The following is a 19,026-nucleotide window of genomic DNA, read 5'->3' as shown; positions in this document are numbered from 1 at the left end:
TTCATTTTAATTATATTAGTATGAAGTTAAGTTAAGATCTTGAGTTATGGCTGCGAGACCTGGACACTTACGCTAAAAGAAGAAGTTACTAGTAGCGGAGAGAAAGATTATGCGGACGATTCTGGGTCCGACACAGAGAGAAGACGGGAGCTGGCGGGCACGGTAGTAGAAGAAAGAAGACTATATGCTACTCTATGGTAATTTATATGAAAATAACAAATATTGGTTTATTTAGTATGATGTAAAGAAAAATAAAATGTGCGTTTGATATCAAAATGTCTGTCCCCTTTAACAACATTTGTGCCGATTTGAATCTCAAAAGATTTCGATTTTAAGTTTCCTTGCCTCTAGCGTTTTCGTATAACGCAAGTATTAATAATAAACTCTGTTAAGTTACGGATTGCCCAACTTATATACTTCAAAGGTTAAACCGTAAAATCAATAAATAGGAAATAAACTACATCAAAGAATATTTTGTTTTTACTAAACATTACTAAAGAGTCATTTATATCTTAGCAGCTTCATATAATTTAAACAGCTAAACCGTACCGTAGTACCATCTTCAAGTTTGCTAAATGCTTGTTAATCATCTACAATATGCAGTTTGCTAACAATTCGTGTTCGCTTAACGTTCGATTACATCGGGTATCGTTGCTCTAATTATAATTGCTGTCGGTTTGTCCTCGCGTCCTGATTATGCCCGTTTCCCGGGGATTTGTTATGACCGCGCTAATTGCTCGCATCCCGGTCGAGGTTCGTTCCTTCCTCATTAGCGAACGATTGGGCGCGGGTGACGTCACGCCGCTGATACGTTCGACCGCCTGAAAGTCATATGCGCCTGGTACGTGCATCAAACCAACACTTAATTTAGATTAATTAAAGTGTACTGATAATTTTTATACTAAAAAGGTTTTTATCGCCCAAGCGACTAAACCTCAAAAAAAACTCATATTATATAGAAATGATTATCAAAGCTGTTTTTTATTTATGTATAAATACAACGTTAACAAGTAATAACAACCTAAAAGCCTCATAAGTTTCTTTAAGAGCGCGTACAACTTCGTCTAATTTATCGCACAACTGCTTAGTTGCACTTTGATTCCTATGAGCTTGTAACCACACTACTCGATTTTAGTTGTGCAACTAAACTGCTAAATAGACTGCGAAACAATCGACAATCGCGGAACAGTTGTGCGATAGTTTAGTGAAAGATGTGTGCCCGCTCTAAAGAACCTTTAGTCAGTCACGAACACAGACGTACAGTACCTAATCTCTCGATATTTTACAGGGTTCATTTTGAAGAGTGTGCGCAAGAACTCCACGATATAATTCCGCCATCCCCATTCTACCATCGGACATTCAGACATACGGCCGGAACCCATCCTTTTGCAGTTGATATTCCGCGAGTTCGAACAAAGAAGTTTGAGTCATCGTTCCTTGTGCGTACTGCGGAGGTTTGGAATAAGTTGCCAGCGTCGGTTTTTCCGTCCAGATATGACGTGGGGGCCTTCAAGAAAAGAGTGAATGCGTATTTATTAGGGTAGCGCGTACCATCTTTCGACCAAATCTTCACTCTCAGTCGGTGGGATGGTGGTCAAGCGCTAGCTTAAAAACTTAAAAAAAAAAACCTGTATCTTATCTATAATTTCAAGCTTTTATTTATTTAATTCAACAATGTGACAACAATCAACAAAATGGGTGTAAGAAAATCTTCTCTAATAAAATACAGGAAGGATAGCTAACAAGGATACGTTCGAATGCACCTGATGGCACTAAACTCTCACTAAGAAATTGCTTCGACGCGACACGATCATTTTATCCCGGTAAATTGATTAGTGAAAATCAGATACGTTACAGCCACCTGAGACCTCGTACAATGTGTTACGCTATGCTGTACTGTGACGTCATAGGTCACAAAAACTAGTTTTTAAATTTTTTTTCACACAGTATTTAAAAATGGAATTCTTTTAAATGTATTTCGCTCTTGTTTTCACGGAGTTTACTTAAATAAACGGTCAGGTTTGAACTGTGTTGTATTAGGCAAAGATCTTTTTATTTTAAACTGAAAAGTTCCGAGGGTTGTTTCTATAATAAGAATTGAGGAAAGTTTTTGAAGACAATTGAAATTAAGAAAGTTCAGTATTAAGAGAGATAAATTGTTAACTGTACTCTCCCTCCCTTTTCAAAGAGGCAACATGTTTTCCTACAGATTTTCAGACAATGTAAACTCAGAGACTAATACCATAATTCCTGTCCAACATAAAATACTAATCATCGCCTGTTCGTACGTTATTTGTATCACAATTTAATAACCGGTCTTGTCACTCAATCTCCTGATGGTGCCCTTTTTACTTTTAACAAAAAACAAACTGCATTTTACCGTTCATCAGCAAAACTTTCTCACATCTAACCTCTATCACATGGGTATAAGATCCAAATTACGTTAACTATATTTATGTGATGTTAATTTTAATTTTGTTGAAAGTAAACAAACGTGCTACCTAATGACGTCATTGAGTACCCTTGAGGCACTCTCGGGTATTAAAATGATAAACGGCTGCCGCTATCGAGTATGGAAATCTCCCAATTTATTATACGATAGGTCGTTATTCTATTAGGTAAACAAAATTTAGGGGGGTTAATAGAGTCATCTCGATTATTAAGCGCAATTTAAGGGATGGGAGCGGCGAGGTGTACAATTTTCTGTCACTGGATTCCTTTTTTCTATGTTATTATTGTGTCATGGTTTATTAAGTAATTACATATAGCTTTGATAGTGGCTTTGCTACTGAGTTGTAAACAAAACTTTATAACTTGCCATTATACGTAATCGTTTATAAAATTTCAGAATAAGGAGGTTTTGATTGTATGAAATTTGATAATTTAAATGATGAAGGTAAGGATCAAAAAATAGTTTGTGCTCATTTGTTATCTCTGTTTTAAATTAGTTATTATTATTTTTTATAATATAAGGTGACAAACGAGCAAGCGGCCACCTGAAAACGCCAAAATGGCGAAGCGACCGCTGCCCATAGACATCCGCAATTGTACATGCGTTGCCTACCCTTATCCGACGGAGGAGGAGATGCACATAAAGAGGATATTTCCCCTTCCTATGCATCTCCTCCACTGTCATATCCACTTCCTCTTCCCTACCTCTCCTTATAAGAAAAGGGTGGTAAAGAGAAAGGGACTTAAATTAGGCCTCAGGCACCACACTCATCAGACGAAACACGGAATTGTTTCCATTTCCGGCCCTGCAGTGCTAACATGTTAAAGCGGGCACTACCACTGTAAAATTGTGTAATTAATTAATGTATAAACATCAAAAGGAAGGATTAAAGCAAACATACGAATAGAATCTAGGATAGTGTTTCACTGTCACTATTCTTATGAAAATAATAGAAATTCAATGACGTCACAACTCGATACAATGTTTGCATTCAAATATGAAAGATAAACGGAAACCAATCAACCATCAGCAATAAAACAGGCGCGTGTCGCTTTAGCGTCCATTCATTAAATTATTTACGATCACCGCAACGAGCACGTAATGAACACTCATTAAAAAATCTAAACGCAAACATCTCTAGGCGTTACTAAGAACCTCGAACTCGAACGAAACGACACCAAATGACTATCGGTGAAACTTAATTCGAGTATTGTTTCTATTTTAAATTACATTACAAATATATAATTAGTAACCTATCTACTTTATTACATTGATAATTGAAGCTCTTTCTTTCTTGTCGTACATCTTAGGAAGTTGGAAAGATGTAGTGTTAAAAGGCGGAGTTAACTGTCAAATGTCACACGAAGATATCGAGGACTGAAGTAGAAATGTCGATCGAGTTTCAATAGTAGCATCTACATTGGCGTATTTTCAAGTTACGCTTTAATTGCAGTTTACCTAGCAATGTCAATACATTTTCGTCCGATTTTTAACAGCCAACCGTCGGTTATGCGCCCTCTGTCTGCTATTACGGGTAATATATCAAAATATTGTGGGAGTGTAATTTAAGCGATGTTTGCTCGTCCATTGCGTCTCGGTTTAACTGTTTTTTGTACATGTGTGAATACGAACCTTTAATATGCAAACAGCGGGCTTTTGACCTGATAGCTTGCATTAGTAATAGAACTTCCATAAACAAAAAGCAATTGAAATATTTTTAATACATAATATGGTTGTTAGCCATAAACAATTTTTGCACTGCCAATTTTTACCAGTTCCTAGTAGGTGGTACGACAGGGATATTACGTAGAACTATGTTAATCCCAGATAAGTGGAGCCTCTTTCTGTCTAGCGCCCTGGTCATTTGCCCAACATCGCTCTACACTCTACCCTAACATCAGTACTGGTAATAGCCATAAAAAGTTAGGCGTCGCTGCTTGTTTTTATTGATTATATAAAATAATTTTGAGACTTTCACTATTATACAGTTGTTGTACTTAGCAATGTTCATCTTATAACTCTGTGTCGAGCAAATATGTATTTTATTTTTTTTTCTAATGACATTTCATAGGATATGAATTATTAAAAAAATCAAAACAACAATTAATATAATAAACCAAATTAATCAATGCGGGAGTACTTAATTTAATTATAACCGGCCAGTTATCGGAGATTAATGTCTTCCATAATAAAACATACGATTATAATAGCGTCAAACTGCATCGCCCAAAGCTTTTGCCCTGAAAAAGAAAAAAAAAAGAAATATTTAAACGTCAACCGTCAGTTGTCACTTGACGATGTACGTGCCTTCATTAGCGTCTCTAATGGGAATTCGAAAACGCGAAGTAAAAAAAACAATAACGTATATTAAAAAAAATAAGTAAACGGAACAAAACGAGCACAGGGACCCGCGGGACGTACAGCCATGAACACTGCGATGTGGATGGTTTTTAAACTTTTTTTTATTACGTTATGATTTTTATAACAAGACAACACAACGTCAACTCTTACTACTATTTAGTTAAAAATATTAACAACTGAACAATAAATAAAACTTTAGACGGATGTTTCTTAGAGTTTGTAGTCTGAACGGATCTCGATGAAATTTGGCATAGATGTAGAGTTTGGAAGAACACAGAGACTTTTTGTTCAATTCCACGCGTACGGAATCGCGGTAGAAAGTTAGTTATTACTAATATCTTTCAAAGCATAATTGCCTTTTATAATTTACGGTTATAATATAATAATTACCGGGTAAAGGGTCTACAATTTATTTTCTATTATAATATAATTAGGTTTTCTTTTGAATAATTCTTAATTCTCTGTTTTATTATTCAATTGATTTATATTTTACTTATCAGATATTAAAAATAAACTAAAAAAGTATTGACATAATGCTAGATAAGTTTTTATACGTTTGTGTAATATTGAAAAGGTCATTCATCGCGTTGATTAGGTTTACGAGCCCTCACCGGTATTCAACTAAAACGGCCACAAAACACAATCTATACGCTATAAAAAACCGGACGACAACAGTAAAAATAAAAGCGAGTTAACCATACAAAGGTTTTACTACGATTTTTAGAAGAGACCGTTAACTTTAATAAAGTGGCTGTAAAATTAATTATCCGATGGCATTTTCGTTGGAAATTGAAGTAAAAAAAGAATTAAAAAAAGCTAAACGCGCTCGTCTAATGTTGACGCCCGTAGCAATTGGTTTGAAAACAATAAAAATCGTATTCCCCCGATGGTTTCGCTGATTGAGAAAGATGAGCGACGCATGAGAACGTATCAACGACAGATTATGTGGGCGCTTTCGACTTTACCACTGCTTTTTTTAATTAGTTTTTTTTTACACTTTTAACTATTTTAACACTGATTACTGATTACAGGGATTGTAACACTTTCTTGCTGATTAAATAATTTAATGCCACACTCAGAGACTGGTCGCTTTAGTGTGCTTGTAGTGTGAGACACTTACACTAAGTAAATGATTAGGCACTTATTAAAAGACTCTTAAGTGTGGCAACACTTGTCTTATTGTAGGTAAGTATTGAACTCTACGAGAAAAAAATGATATTGCCGAAATTTTAAATGTCATTAAGCATTTATTTAAACGTCTGTTAAGGGGAAGTCGTGAGTTGTAAATGTCTCACGTGGCCGATACTCGTGAGTCACTCATTAGACCCAAGCTGAGCTTTAATCAGTGGGAATAACATGTAATTAGTTGATCTGGAGCCGAGTTGAGTCAACTTTCCCGGCGGCCGCTCTTTGACTAGTTGACCGAACGAATGTATAAGTGAATGAGTGACCGGAGATGCGTTTAAAGACATAATTGAGGATTGCTATTTGATGTAAGAATAAATATATTGAAAATTACTTACCGTAAACGCAGATTATCTTTTTCTTTATCATATATTCTTCGACTAACATTTATTTAAAGCCAGAGATATCCCGTTTCTTAAAAATTTAAATTAAATTTGCAAGAAGTCTTAATATGTTTGCACGTGACTGTACAGTTTTCCATACGTTTAACTTGCATTTTTGACGATTGATCACTTGATTTTTGGACGCATGCTACTGTATAATTTTTCGCATATCGTTCGTTTTCTCCAAGGAGTTTTAATGACGCAGCACATGTACTTTTATATATTTTTCATCAATAAAAAAAGGCTTGCGTTGCAAAAGTAATTTTAATTTTCTGATTATTTAATATAACCTAGCTTTACAATGGTGTAAGAATTTTTTGAGTTATTTTAATTCATAATAGTACACATTATTAAAAAAAAATTGAAGCCACCGTTTAAACAAACAAGACAGTGGTTTTATTTTGATTCAAAAAATGTTATGAATCTTCATTTTATTTTTCTATCGAATCCAGTACTCTTGACATTAGATTAACAGAGACAAGGGTCCTAAATCAACACACTAGTTGGTCGAAACTTCCTTGAAACAAAAGGTGAACGCTCGTTGAATAAAAACGCAAACAACAAATAAAGCCATAGATGCCCGCATGTCATTATTATCACTTAAATGATTATTACGTTAATTATTCCGTCGCGTCAGATTGCTTATTAACTGTCAAGTGACGCAGCAATCTTTCCACTGTTCGTATATCAGATGGTTTTTAATTATTAAAATTAAACACGAGTTGCTCACAAAGGGCGTTTGATAATCATACTATTTGACTTGATGCTTAAGTCCTCATAAAATGTGATAAACTGTCTAAAAAATATTAAATACGGACTAAAGATTTATGTAACATTATACTTACAGGATTTTCGCTACAAGCGATTTTAATTTTATTCGCTCTTTAGTGAGTTTTTAGTTGTAATAATTCTCAGCATTAACGATTTATTAATTACAAAACGTCAAGTTTAATGAAGTACCTAATGATTAAGTGTGACATAGACGCGCAATTAGGTATAAACTTACTACAGCAGGTGTATGATCCTTTAGATAGATTATGCTACAATTATGCTATTAAATGTTTAGCTTTATCAAAGACAATTGTTACAGAATGACAATATCTACTAAATTCTGATAGGTTTATGTTTTATACTCATTTCGATTACTTTTCGAATCCTTTCTCATTTCGATTACTCCTTATTAATGTTTACTTTTGTTTTAAAGTAGCATTATCCTCCTTATCCTACTGCCGTAGGGCACGACAGGTTTTTGTCCTCTAAATAACTCTATCATACGTCATCTCAGTCATTACTCCCTTTTTGATCATGTCACCTTTCACGCTATCCATCCATCTCTTTCTAGGTCTACCTTTACCGATGTACCCTTCCACACTCATAACTAACGTTCTCCTTGTAACATGCGATTAATTCCTCCTCATAATATGCCCATACCATGCTAACCTTTTACTCCTTACCTTCTCTACCACTGGGGCTACTCTCAAACTTGTTTATTGACTAAAGTAGCATCTGTATAAATCGATGTTGATCTATGACAGCGTTGCGTGCGCGCACATGCGGGCCCCACAACAGTTTATCGGCAGTGATCTGCTGTCGACGGACAATTGGTAAAAACGGCCCCCGGCACTAAATTTACCGTAAATTGCTAAAACAGTGTTTGATTCGGTCGATGTTTGAAGATTTTGTTGGTAGATTGCTCTTTTTAGAAATGCGGGTTGTTGGATTTTAAATGCTTTTGTTTGTGTATTTTTCATTAATGTTGACAGGTAACGGTTCCTGGCATGTTTGTACATTAAAAAAAATATTACTTATTTGCTCGATGATTGACCTACGGTACGACGGATTAGTTTTGATGCAAAATAATAAAAGAGCAATAAATATTATCAAATTAATTAACAAATCTATGACACGCCGAAATTAGTTTAAAGAAAATACGTAAATTATGCATAACTTTGTTATAATCTATCTAAAGTAGTATATAGTTAGTTGCTTGGTAAAAATATTACTTCAGGAAGCCGTGAAGTATATGACATCAAGAGAAAAATAAACCAATGATTCTGCTTAGCCAGAATGTACATTCAAAACTGTATATAATCATAGTAAAAAGAGGTTTTATTACATTAAAATATCATCAATTAAATTACACGACAATCAATAAACAATTCGATCTCCATTCAACCCTGGCCACATGGACCGTACAAATTAGAGACGAAAAAAAAAATTCAATAACCCTCCAGTGGGCACCGATCGGCGATATCAATGACGTTTAACCCTAAACATAATCGAGTCTGAATCGAAACTACCTCGGGGACATTGGGGACTGTTTTGTACACTGCGTAAAATTGCCGAGTATTTTTTGCAATAAAATTCACCCGGGGCTTTAAAATATAGGGTCCTTGTAAGGGCGCGGGATACAAGGTGCTCTGTAAATGTCTCTTACGAATCAAAAGTATCTGATGTTAAAGTTTTATTATACTTTGTAATTTATAAATGCACGCATTGAATATCTGTATGCCAGCTTTGTTCTACATATCAGATACTGGGAATTATATTTTTCTGCGTATTGATAGTAAAAATGTATTCAATGAATTTGAAGTTTTATTTACAGAGTTTGAAGTAAAGTACATGAATAATTTTAAAACTGTTGTTTATAAAATGTATTATTTTTCGCTTTACACTCCAAAGTTTTTCTAACTTCTAGCTTAATTTTAATTCGATTCGAACTTAAAAGTTAAATTCTATTTACTCTAATAAGTTGTATTTGAGTACATAACTGTTACAGCAAATCTTCAAAGCATATATTTAGTACATAAACGTGTTAACCCTTCTAGACGCGAGAGCCCCCGGCGTGTCGCTTAAACGACCCCATAATTGATAAGTAAAGGAAAAGACTACCGCCTTATACATATTTATGAGTGCCCCAAAATTGCTACGGGCCCATGCGAACAGACGCACTTGCGCACATCGCCGTCTCATTATGTTTTTAGGGATCCTTTTATTATTGCTTTTGATGTTCCTTGTAGAAATCAGTAGGATTTACTCTTTAGTTTTGCTTGATTTCTTAAGCTTACAGTTTAAGGGTTCAAATCTGAATATCTAACACTTGGTTAACAAAGTTACCAACGTAAAGACAAATGTATTTAGCACTAACTGTTGCCTGCAACTTCGTCCACGCAATATTAAGAAAAAAATCCTATAACCATCATCATCTCCCCTGTCTTATCCTACTCCTGTAGGGTCGGCGAAGCGGGTTTTCGTCCTCCAAAAAAAAAGCCTATAATATACCCGACTATGTCTAAATATGAATATGAATTTTTCTTTTGATACTACAGACAAAAAAAAAATTGTTACATGGATAGATTTCATTAACATATACAACGACCCAAGACATCACTTTAATTTTGTTCTCTAAAACGTACAAAAACAATGCTGAAAGATTTCGATAACAATCATTAAGAGTACATTGTGCCTCCCTTTATGCCATTGTAAATATCAAAGAAGTAATAATAAAACAAAACTCGTGTAAGACGGTTGGCGCGTCGCGTTCAAAAACCGCGATAAACTTAACCTTTATCACCACAGCGCGCTGTTACACCTCTCTTTACGACAATAATCCATTTCTGAACGTTTTATAAATTCTTGCCAGTAATAATCCTCGCTCACTGAACATTCGCCGGTACATCTGTTGAGAATTCACGCGCATTTTGTTTCTTCTGTAACAATTCAGTTTACTTTGTTTAAAATGTAAATTATAAATTGGTAGTTATTACATTTTTTAGCTAGCTTATGTCGACTAAATTTTTCAATAATATAGCCTACTAGCTTTCGCCCGCGACACCGTTCGCGCGGAATTTAAAAAGAAACAAAAGTAACCTATGTGTTCTTCCAGACTATCTAATATCTATGCCAAATTTCATTGGGATACCTTCAGCCATTTAGGCTTCAAACTCTAACAAACATCCATCTAAACTTTCGCATTTATAATAATAGTAATATGTTAATCAGTAATGTAGCTTTCTAATGACAAAATAATTTGAAATCAGTCCAGTATTGTTTAATTTATTCGTTACATATAAAAAATACAAATTGTTCTTCTTTATGTTAAGTAAAGAAGTCACTTGAATCACAGATAAAGATTAATTAAAGCTTATCCAATAATGAATGCGATAAAAGTAAAAATATTTGCTTGTGTGCAATTGCCTTTATGAATTCTAGTTGTTATGAAATAGATTAAAAAAATACATGCAACCAACGATGACAGGCTGGCTGAAAATAAACTGTTTGTAAAAAAAAAGTCATTTACAAATGGGCTAATTCCAGTTGGTGGTCGTATGTGAATGAAATCATATTAATTCGCGTGTGAGACGCGCTGGCTCCAGATGCCAACCACAATCGTCGACTTCCGTCCGTTGTACTGGCCGTTTTAATTGCTTCTATTTTTTTTTAAATCCGATGCTTAATGATTCGAAGTTGATTACGTCATAGACAAATGATGGCGTAACTCAAAGATTTTGGGTTGTAATTATTTTTTTCTTCTATTAATCTCAGTTTAAAAGGAGAATGAAAGAAAAACATTTCTTTTACGAAGCTTGAATGTAAAAGTGGTTGACCAATATGACATTACTAGCTGTTCCCGTGCGGCTTCATCCGCATGAAATTGTAAAAAAAAATATTTTATTGTTTACATTTGTCAAATTATCAATAGCAAATGTCAAAATGACATGACATAATAAACCTTGACAGTCTTGCTTCATTGATGTAGGCAGCAACTTATGGTCTCTTTTCCACATTAGGATTTTTATCCAAAATATTTACCCCCTAAGTTTAATGGCGTGAAAATATATAGCCTAAAGCGTGACGTAAGTGTAGGGTAAGTAAAATTATTAAAGATATTTAGCTTACTATAAATGACTTTAAGTAATGTTTATCACAATATTATAATTAAATGTATTTATGTACATTTAGCCAGATGTCAGCAGCTAAAGTTACGAGCTAGACGTAGGGACAGGAAGCTTGTCATGTGTCGCGCTCATGGAGAGGTCATCGACCCCCACCAAGTGGCCGTACTAGCCTATCTAGATTTCAATTATACATTTCTAAGATATTAAAAGATACACATTGTTGTACCAACTTACATTAAAATGTGGCAATAATTATGGAAATGTAAATTACAAATACAATTAATTAATATGTTACTTGAAACATTTTTTTTTTGGTAGTTTACTATCGGATGGTAATACCAAGATGCTGATTTTAGGCAATGCTTAGACATTTTACAGTGGTAGAGCCCGCTTTAACATCTTCGCGTGAAGTCGAAGTAGTTCCGCGTTTCGTCTGATAAGTGTGGTGCCGAAGGCCGCATATTAGTCCCTTTCCCTTTCCAACCTATTCTTAAGAGGAAAGGATGCGAAGGAAAAGTGGATTTGACGGTGGGGGAGACGCGTAGGAAGGGGAATGTCCTATTTATGTGCGTCTCCTCCTCCGTCAATTAAGGATAGGCAACGCATCTGCAATTGCGGATGTTTATGGGCAGAAGAAGAAAAAGAAGTAAAAAAAATATAGGCAAGTTTAGACTTTCAGATGGTAACACATGTAAAAAGCGTAATTTATTATTCTGATATGCAAAAAGGCCTTAAATTTCAAAATGACAGTTGATAGCGTCAAGAATAACATTAAAATATAATCCGTAATACTAAAAATAATCATAATTAGCGAAGAAATTAAATTGGCCTTCGCTACCCGCATAAAACACAAAGCCAAATTAAACTCGCCCGTACATAGGACAGTTAAAACAATGAGGGGCACTTTTTCGCTCGGTACAAACGCGATTGTCTGTAATTTGACCGTCGGTCAGCATCGTTACATTGGCAAAAAGATAACCGGACGGTCTAATGTCACATCTAGATGCAAATTGTTTCGGGGCCCGTATTTATTTTAACTCTAATTCGCCTCGGTAAACACCGCAAGGGTTGCCAACAGAACCTTTAGACGCGAATTAATTAAACTCATTCTTTTAATTAGTCTGTACTAACTATTTAATAGGATTTATAAAGAATCACTAATAAAATGATGTACTATGTTAAGAGTCAATTTGTTTTTGCATAATAATTACTTTTTTTTGGTCAAAACAAAACGAACTTATAATAATTGATCAGATAGAAAATATTTTTTCTACAAAAAATCGCAATATTTTTAAAAACAATTAGAGCATAAAAATGTTACATTTTAAAGCCCTCGATAAAGGCACCTTTATTTCAGTATCAACGTGTTAAAATAATACAAAGGAAGGAAACGATAGAGTTAAATAAATTCAACAAATAACGAGAAACGCTCGCAGAAACGGGCATGAGGCGTTTGAAATAAAATTTTGAATTAAAAGTAAATATTAAGCGCGGAGTAATTTCGTGAAGCGGCTCCGGGGCCGGGGGCGAGCGCCAAATGATTTTTGATAGCGAACTACCTGCTTGTTGTTAAGCTTTTAGAATAACCGTTGGGCCACGAAACTAGCGACTGTTGATAAGCTTTTGATTTTTAAAATAAAACTAGCCTCGTAAATGTTAAATATTACAGATAATTAAACAAACTTAAATTTGAAAGTTAAGTCAAGTTTACACATACAAGAGGTGCAGTAAAGTTAAAATAAGTGAATTTTCAGAAGCGTTTGGATATATTAAAGTTATTAGCAATTAATCTACTTTCTACTTTTAGCAAGTAGCTACTAGATATTAAAATAACTGTACATATTAAAAACTGTTCGACATTTAACTTTTTTATTTATTCTCTGGCTGCGTGGCCCAAAGTTTAATGTTTTGTATTAATTAAGTCGGTATAATTAACGTGGTGTGCGAAATACTAGCGCAGGTTCCCACCTCCGGTTGTTTCTCTATCTAAACACGGACTTCAGTATTCGACACTGTTGGACTTCTGTGTCGGACAGGTGAAGTAAATTTTAGAAAATCTTTGAATACACTCGGAAAAAATGTTTTCATTAATTGTAAGTTTGGAAATAGTTAGCGAAGCAATAAGTTAGCGTGATATAGACATGTTACGCGACGAAACGATGGGGACGTATACCAGAAACTGTTAAGATTAAATGTGTATGGCTACAAAGGTAGATGAAGACCGAAGATGGATTGTGTGAAAGAGGATATGCTTAAGAAAGGAGTGGATGCAGATAGAGATGTATGGAAGAGCAACACATACTGTGCAGACCCTCCGTAGGGGATAAGGGCAAGTAGATGATGTAGTTTGGAATTTTTTTTTCATTTGTTTTATTATTATTTAAAATACTAGTTATAATAAAGTATGCACAATTCTATACGTTTAACACCGTGTCTGTTATGTAGTTAAACATTAACCTCGATATACGGAACCATTGGTTTAATAAGCTATTTGTGTTTATTTCCACGAACGAAATTACTCGGAGCTTTTCACATTCAGTCGGCCGTTTGCACGCAAATGACCTTTGATCACAACATTTTAAAGGGTGTTAAAATGAATGAAGGATTTCACGGACTTATAGTTAGTAGGTAAAATTGTTGCCGTATAACAAATTGTTAATTTTAAGTACATATCTTTCTTATTTTACGAGTTGCGGTTTCTAAATAACTGTTTTCTATTCAAGTTTCGTAGAATTTAAAGTCTAAACCTACGCAGATGTGTCGTTTTACTATTCCCTAAAAATCCCTGTTTAAATTTACTAAAAGTACTTTCTATAAGCAAGTAATATTACATTTAGTTCGTAGGTGATATTCCAGGATATAGAATATGAAATAAAATCACGTACAATCCAAAATTTTATACCTTAATCAAAGCGGATCGTATAAATATTTTACTGTTGAAAATCCCCTAAAAATCAGACGTCCAAATCGAAAAATTACGAACAGTATTTCCATACGAAGCGGCCGAGCTTCACCTCTCCGCCGCCAGGGGCCGCTACAATTGAGGCTATGATCAAAATAATGGGATTTGCGAGCGAGATTATGCTAGGATTATTTTATGCTGAGTACATACTAAAAAAATTCCATAATTTCGACCGAAAATGATATCCGATGTGCAATAATGTGCTTTGTACAGTGGACTTTAAAGTTGAAAGTGCAATGAAATGTTATTGTAAGGGAATTTCATTTTGTCCCGAATAAAAATATCCTATACGACGGCTTTGCTTTATCATTGCGAAGCGGAGGTGTAATTAGTTTTCGCAAAGCAAGCCGACCTCCTTATTCTGAGTAGGCGACACATTCGACATTTCAAAGTCGGAAAAAATTATCCGTATCTATTTTCTTTTGTAATAAAACTAATAGTAATTTGTTGCCAAATAACGTGATATTATGTTATGTTTTTAAAGGTTTAATTAATTTGAATTAGAATCTAAAACTTTTTCAGAAAATATCAAATATCCTTGGAAGCTTTGCCTATGAGATGTGTGGCCTCTTCAAACGTGGCTTCTCTTGGCCATGTTACCCGAGTTGACCCAAGAACCGATAACTACTAAAATAAGAGGAACATGCTTTTCAAAACACAAAAACAGAACATTAGACATTACCTGCGCCATGTTTATCTCTACAAATACTAATACGAATAAATAGTGCGTTAAATTTTTCAGCACTATTTTTGTACATCGTGATTGTATCGCTTTTGCAAACACATCACAGTATCAGAATAAGAGTGCAGGTCGGATTAGCGCGCCATATTTCGGGGGCCGCCGGTGAAAAATTGAGGCGTTCATTGTTTTAAATGTCGGTACGTGACGCCCGCTGCCGGAAGCGGGGGGAGGAGGTTCGTGCGGTGCGCGGGGGGTTACCATTAATTCCTCGGACGTAATCCCAACGCATAATCTCATCGAATTTCATTCGAATTGACCTCATGAAATAAACAGAGCAATGGCGTTATTTTGTACAATAACAAGTAATTGTTCGTTTTTTCTTGCTAATAAACTTACTATGTAAATGATGACAAAATATTTTAACGTTGCTTAGGTAACTTGTTCATAATCATATACTGATATTAAAAAGAGGATAGATTTGTATTTTTGTATGTATTGAAATAACTCAAAAACTACTCGGCTGATTTCTAAAATTCTTTCACCTTAAAAAGCTACGTTATCAATGAGAAACATGGGCTACATTTTTTAATTTCAGGTTAGCGCGAGCAACAGCTATTATATGATAAGAAAATTGATTTAAAAAAAAGGAGAACTAGAAGACTTGGAATGTAATAAATTAAAATTAGGGATTATTAAAGTTCAACGGTAATTATTTATTTTGCATGTTATTTTGCAGCAAAATTTCCTACACTTCTTGTGTCCTATGAAAGATCTTTTGCTAAATTGAAATTTTATGATAATTTACTTTTTGTCTCATATGTATTTATGTGTCAATTAATATTGAATTAAAATGTCTGATAATAATGAAAAATTGTATATATTTTTCAATTACTAAAATGTTTTTTAACAAAATCATAAGAATCTGTTTGAAACATAACATAAGTATGACCTACACATTTTTTAATTTTAATAAAAGAAGAAATTACGTTGAAGGATTTTTTTTATTAGCTGCTATTATTTGATATAAAAAAACATGTGTCTGTTTTAATGTTTTTTTTTTTAATTTAACCTTAACCCAAAGTAGTTATTCTAGTATTTAAAAATAATGACAACTTTATAAAATATTTCATTTTATAAAAAAAAAACAATAGAACCATTTATTACGTTTTAATCCCACACCCACATTTATTACAAATAGCAATACAATCTAACATCGGCACACCCAACAAGAAATGCCCAATACAACATTTCTACTGGAATTGGTCTCGAACAAATGCATCGGCGGAACAATAAAATCTATCAAGAATCGTATTATTCTGTTACCTATACAAAGTGATTGTCACTTGTCGGCGGGGGACGGATAGGGCGGGGCGTCGCACACCACGCCCATACAACGCACCGATAAGGTCCAAATCACTATACCCAGACCCGAGATATTCAGCTTTAGCGACCAGAAAGCCGAATGAACGCCAACTGAGTGTGATATTCGCCTTAATATATACCCGCGATCCGCGTCGGCCGCACGCAATGCGACCCCGACAGAACGTATCCGAACGTTCCATTAACTGATACTTTACGTCTATGCTAGAGAAGATATCCGAACATTTAAGTGACAGATGACTTTTTAATTTTTGTTTTTTTAAACGTAAATATTGACAATGGAAGTTAGTGCGATGCCACCGATGCCACTGGACTTCTCGATGGTACGGAATGACAGTTCACCGGGGGGAGGTATGAGAGAAGAATCACCAAGGCCGGTGTCAAATAGCGCTTTCAGAGTTGTTACGCCGAAAGGTAAGTTGATTAAGTTTTCACTCACTTAAGCTAAGAATTTCTTTATAAACAAAACATAAGAACTTGTCTGAAAATACAGATAACAAACCTTTTTTTTAACATTTTCTTCAGTAGTTTAAATTCTATTAAGAAAATTGTGTCGATAAATTCTATGAGTAAACTAAATAGAGTTTTTGTTGCCGCTAAAGTTTGTTATTGTTTTCTATAACATATTGGAACACCAATGAACAGGGACCAATTTGTATCCCGGTAGAAATCAGAATTATTTAAAGGGAAACCCTTTAAATAATTCTGATTAGAATCTCATATCATTGATTATTTTTATATAAAAAGTTATTAAGTACAGTAAAAAAATCTTTAAATGAGATAAAATGTAAAGTAATGTAAATAAAAATTCTTGAAACTCTTACTAAATACTAAATATGAGAGTAATTATTAAGAGTTAAAAATGTTCTACGAACTTCTAATAACTTTTTGACCCTTTTAAATATATGCGACTTTTCCCATAATTTATTTGGTTTTACCGTTTCCTTATTTCGATTTTTTTTAAATAGCTCTTCAACACAAAATGTATTATTACTTTCATAGTAATTCATCATAGTAGAAAATTTTGTAAAATTTTTAGATATATTACAGTTAAAGATGCTTTGAGCAACTTTTACTTGTTTTTTCAATTTATTTCATAATATGAGACGATGTTTTAACTACGAATTTTACAAATTTTACGCGATTCGGTCGCCACAGAAGCCCCTTTAAAAGAGAAAATTTACAACAAAAAATTAGACGTTTAATTATGGATTAAACGTTTGATTAACTAACCATTTGGCCATTCTAAAATTCCCTAATAGTGCGAACGAAACTACTTATTATTATTAAATGATAATATCTGTACAATATGAATTTTACGCTGTTATTTAAGCTGCAGTTACTAAACTCATAGCAATAGAAGCATATGATACGTAATAGGGACAAAAGAGCATTCACTAAAATTGAAGGAGGAAGTGAAATTCCGAAGTGAGTTCTGATTGATCAAAGGCTTACCTTACGTTGCAGAGAATCGACAAAGGTAAGTATCGATAGAAGCGAAATATTAATTTACAATTTCCTCTGCAGACGGTACAATTGTGAATACTGGAAGCCTTGTATGAACTGCATTTGTAATTCCAAATGATCGCTTAGTTCTGGCCACTTTTGGTTACTTTGAATTCAAATTTAGAATTTGATATTCATCAATTTATGATTTAAAAATATAAAAGCAACACCAAAACTAAAAGTTAGCGAGAAAATAGTACCTACCTAATCACAACTTAACTTAAAAAAAGTTAAATTTTTTATTTAATAAATATTACACTCTTATTTAAATATAAAAAAACGCCATAATCAACAAATAAAATTTCGAACATTGAGTAGTTAATTTGAAAAAAATCCTCACAATCAAAAATTCCGCATTTGAACAACAAAAGACTTGAAATAAGGAAGTCCAATTATTACAGCAATATAAAAAAGGGCAAACCCCACTGAATGACAGGTCGAGACAATAACATCGTAACACTAATCCGCCGCGATCTTTGCCGTTGCCGGTCCCTGGCCCCTCGCTCTCTCCCGACACCCTGAGGCCCTTTATCGGTCTTGGCCCTTTTGGGTTGTCGCGGACCCTTTAAGTTTGCACGCGACCACCGCAACGCCCTTTGAGGGCACTCGACCTACCGATTGTTGTTTTACACCGTTTTACTGGTAGATTAAAGAAGTGGAATAAATCCAATTTAGCTTCAATTTATTAACACATTGTTTAGAATACAAAAGTTGAAAAAAAAATAAATAATTCATTGGTTAATAGAAGAAACTTTAAAATTATAAAACCATTTACAATAATATCTTACTTCTTACTAATGTTATAAATGCGAAAGTTTGAATGGAGTGATGGATGTTTGTTAGAATTTGTAGCCTAAACAGCTGAACGGATCTCGATGACATTTTAGATGTAGCACATAGGCTGAAAAAACACATAGGTTACTTACTTTTCTTTTTCTAATCCCACGCGGACGGAGTCGCGGGCGATAGCTAGTAAGAAACAAACAATCGGATGGGACAATAAATAAACCATCCTAGCACTAATTAACAAGCCAAGAACTAATTTAACATTAGAATGCAAATGTTAAACTTATTTCCTTTAAAGAAACTAGATGTAGTTTTCTATGCACTATTAAAAATCAATGTCGATAAATATAGTGCAGAGAAATAATAGCAAATTCAATAAGAGCCGCTCCTCGATCAGCTAAATCGGATTACTTTCGGGATCAGATGTCTCG

The 19,026-nt window shown here is 34.2% G+C and overlaps 1 protein-coding gene across 1 annotated transcript in view; it reads left to right on the top strand.

The window, feature by feature from the left end:
• The first annotated feature begins 16,407 nt into the window (after positions 1–16,407).
• LOC106099905 (zinc finger protein Gfi-1b) overlaps positions 16,408–19,026 on the top strand; it is a 42,643-nt gene continuing 40,024 nt past the window's right edge. The window contains exon 1 of the mRNA XM_013278594.1: positions 16,408–16,717. Within this exon, the coding sequence (XP_013134048.1) occupies positions 16,582–16,717 (136 nt within the window). The 5' untranslated portion in view covers positions 16,408–16,581. The remainder of the gene's footprint in view (positions 16,718–19,026) is intronic.

The sequence above is a fragment of the Papilio polytes genome, unplaced genomic scaffold (assembly GCF_000836215.1).
Source record: "Papilio polytes unplaced genomic scaffold, Ppol_1.0 DF824102.1, whole genome shotgun sequence".
NCBI classification, from domain to species: domain Eukaryota; kingdom Metazoa; phylum Arthropoda; class Insecta; order Lepidoptera; family Papilionidae; genus Papilio; species Papilio polytes.
The sequence above is the reverse complement of the archived record's forward strand: the minus strand, read 5'-3'. Positions and strand labels throughout refer to the sequence as shown.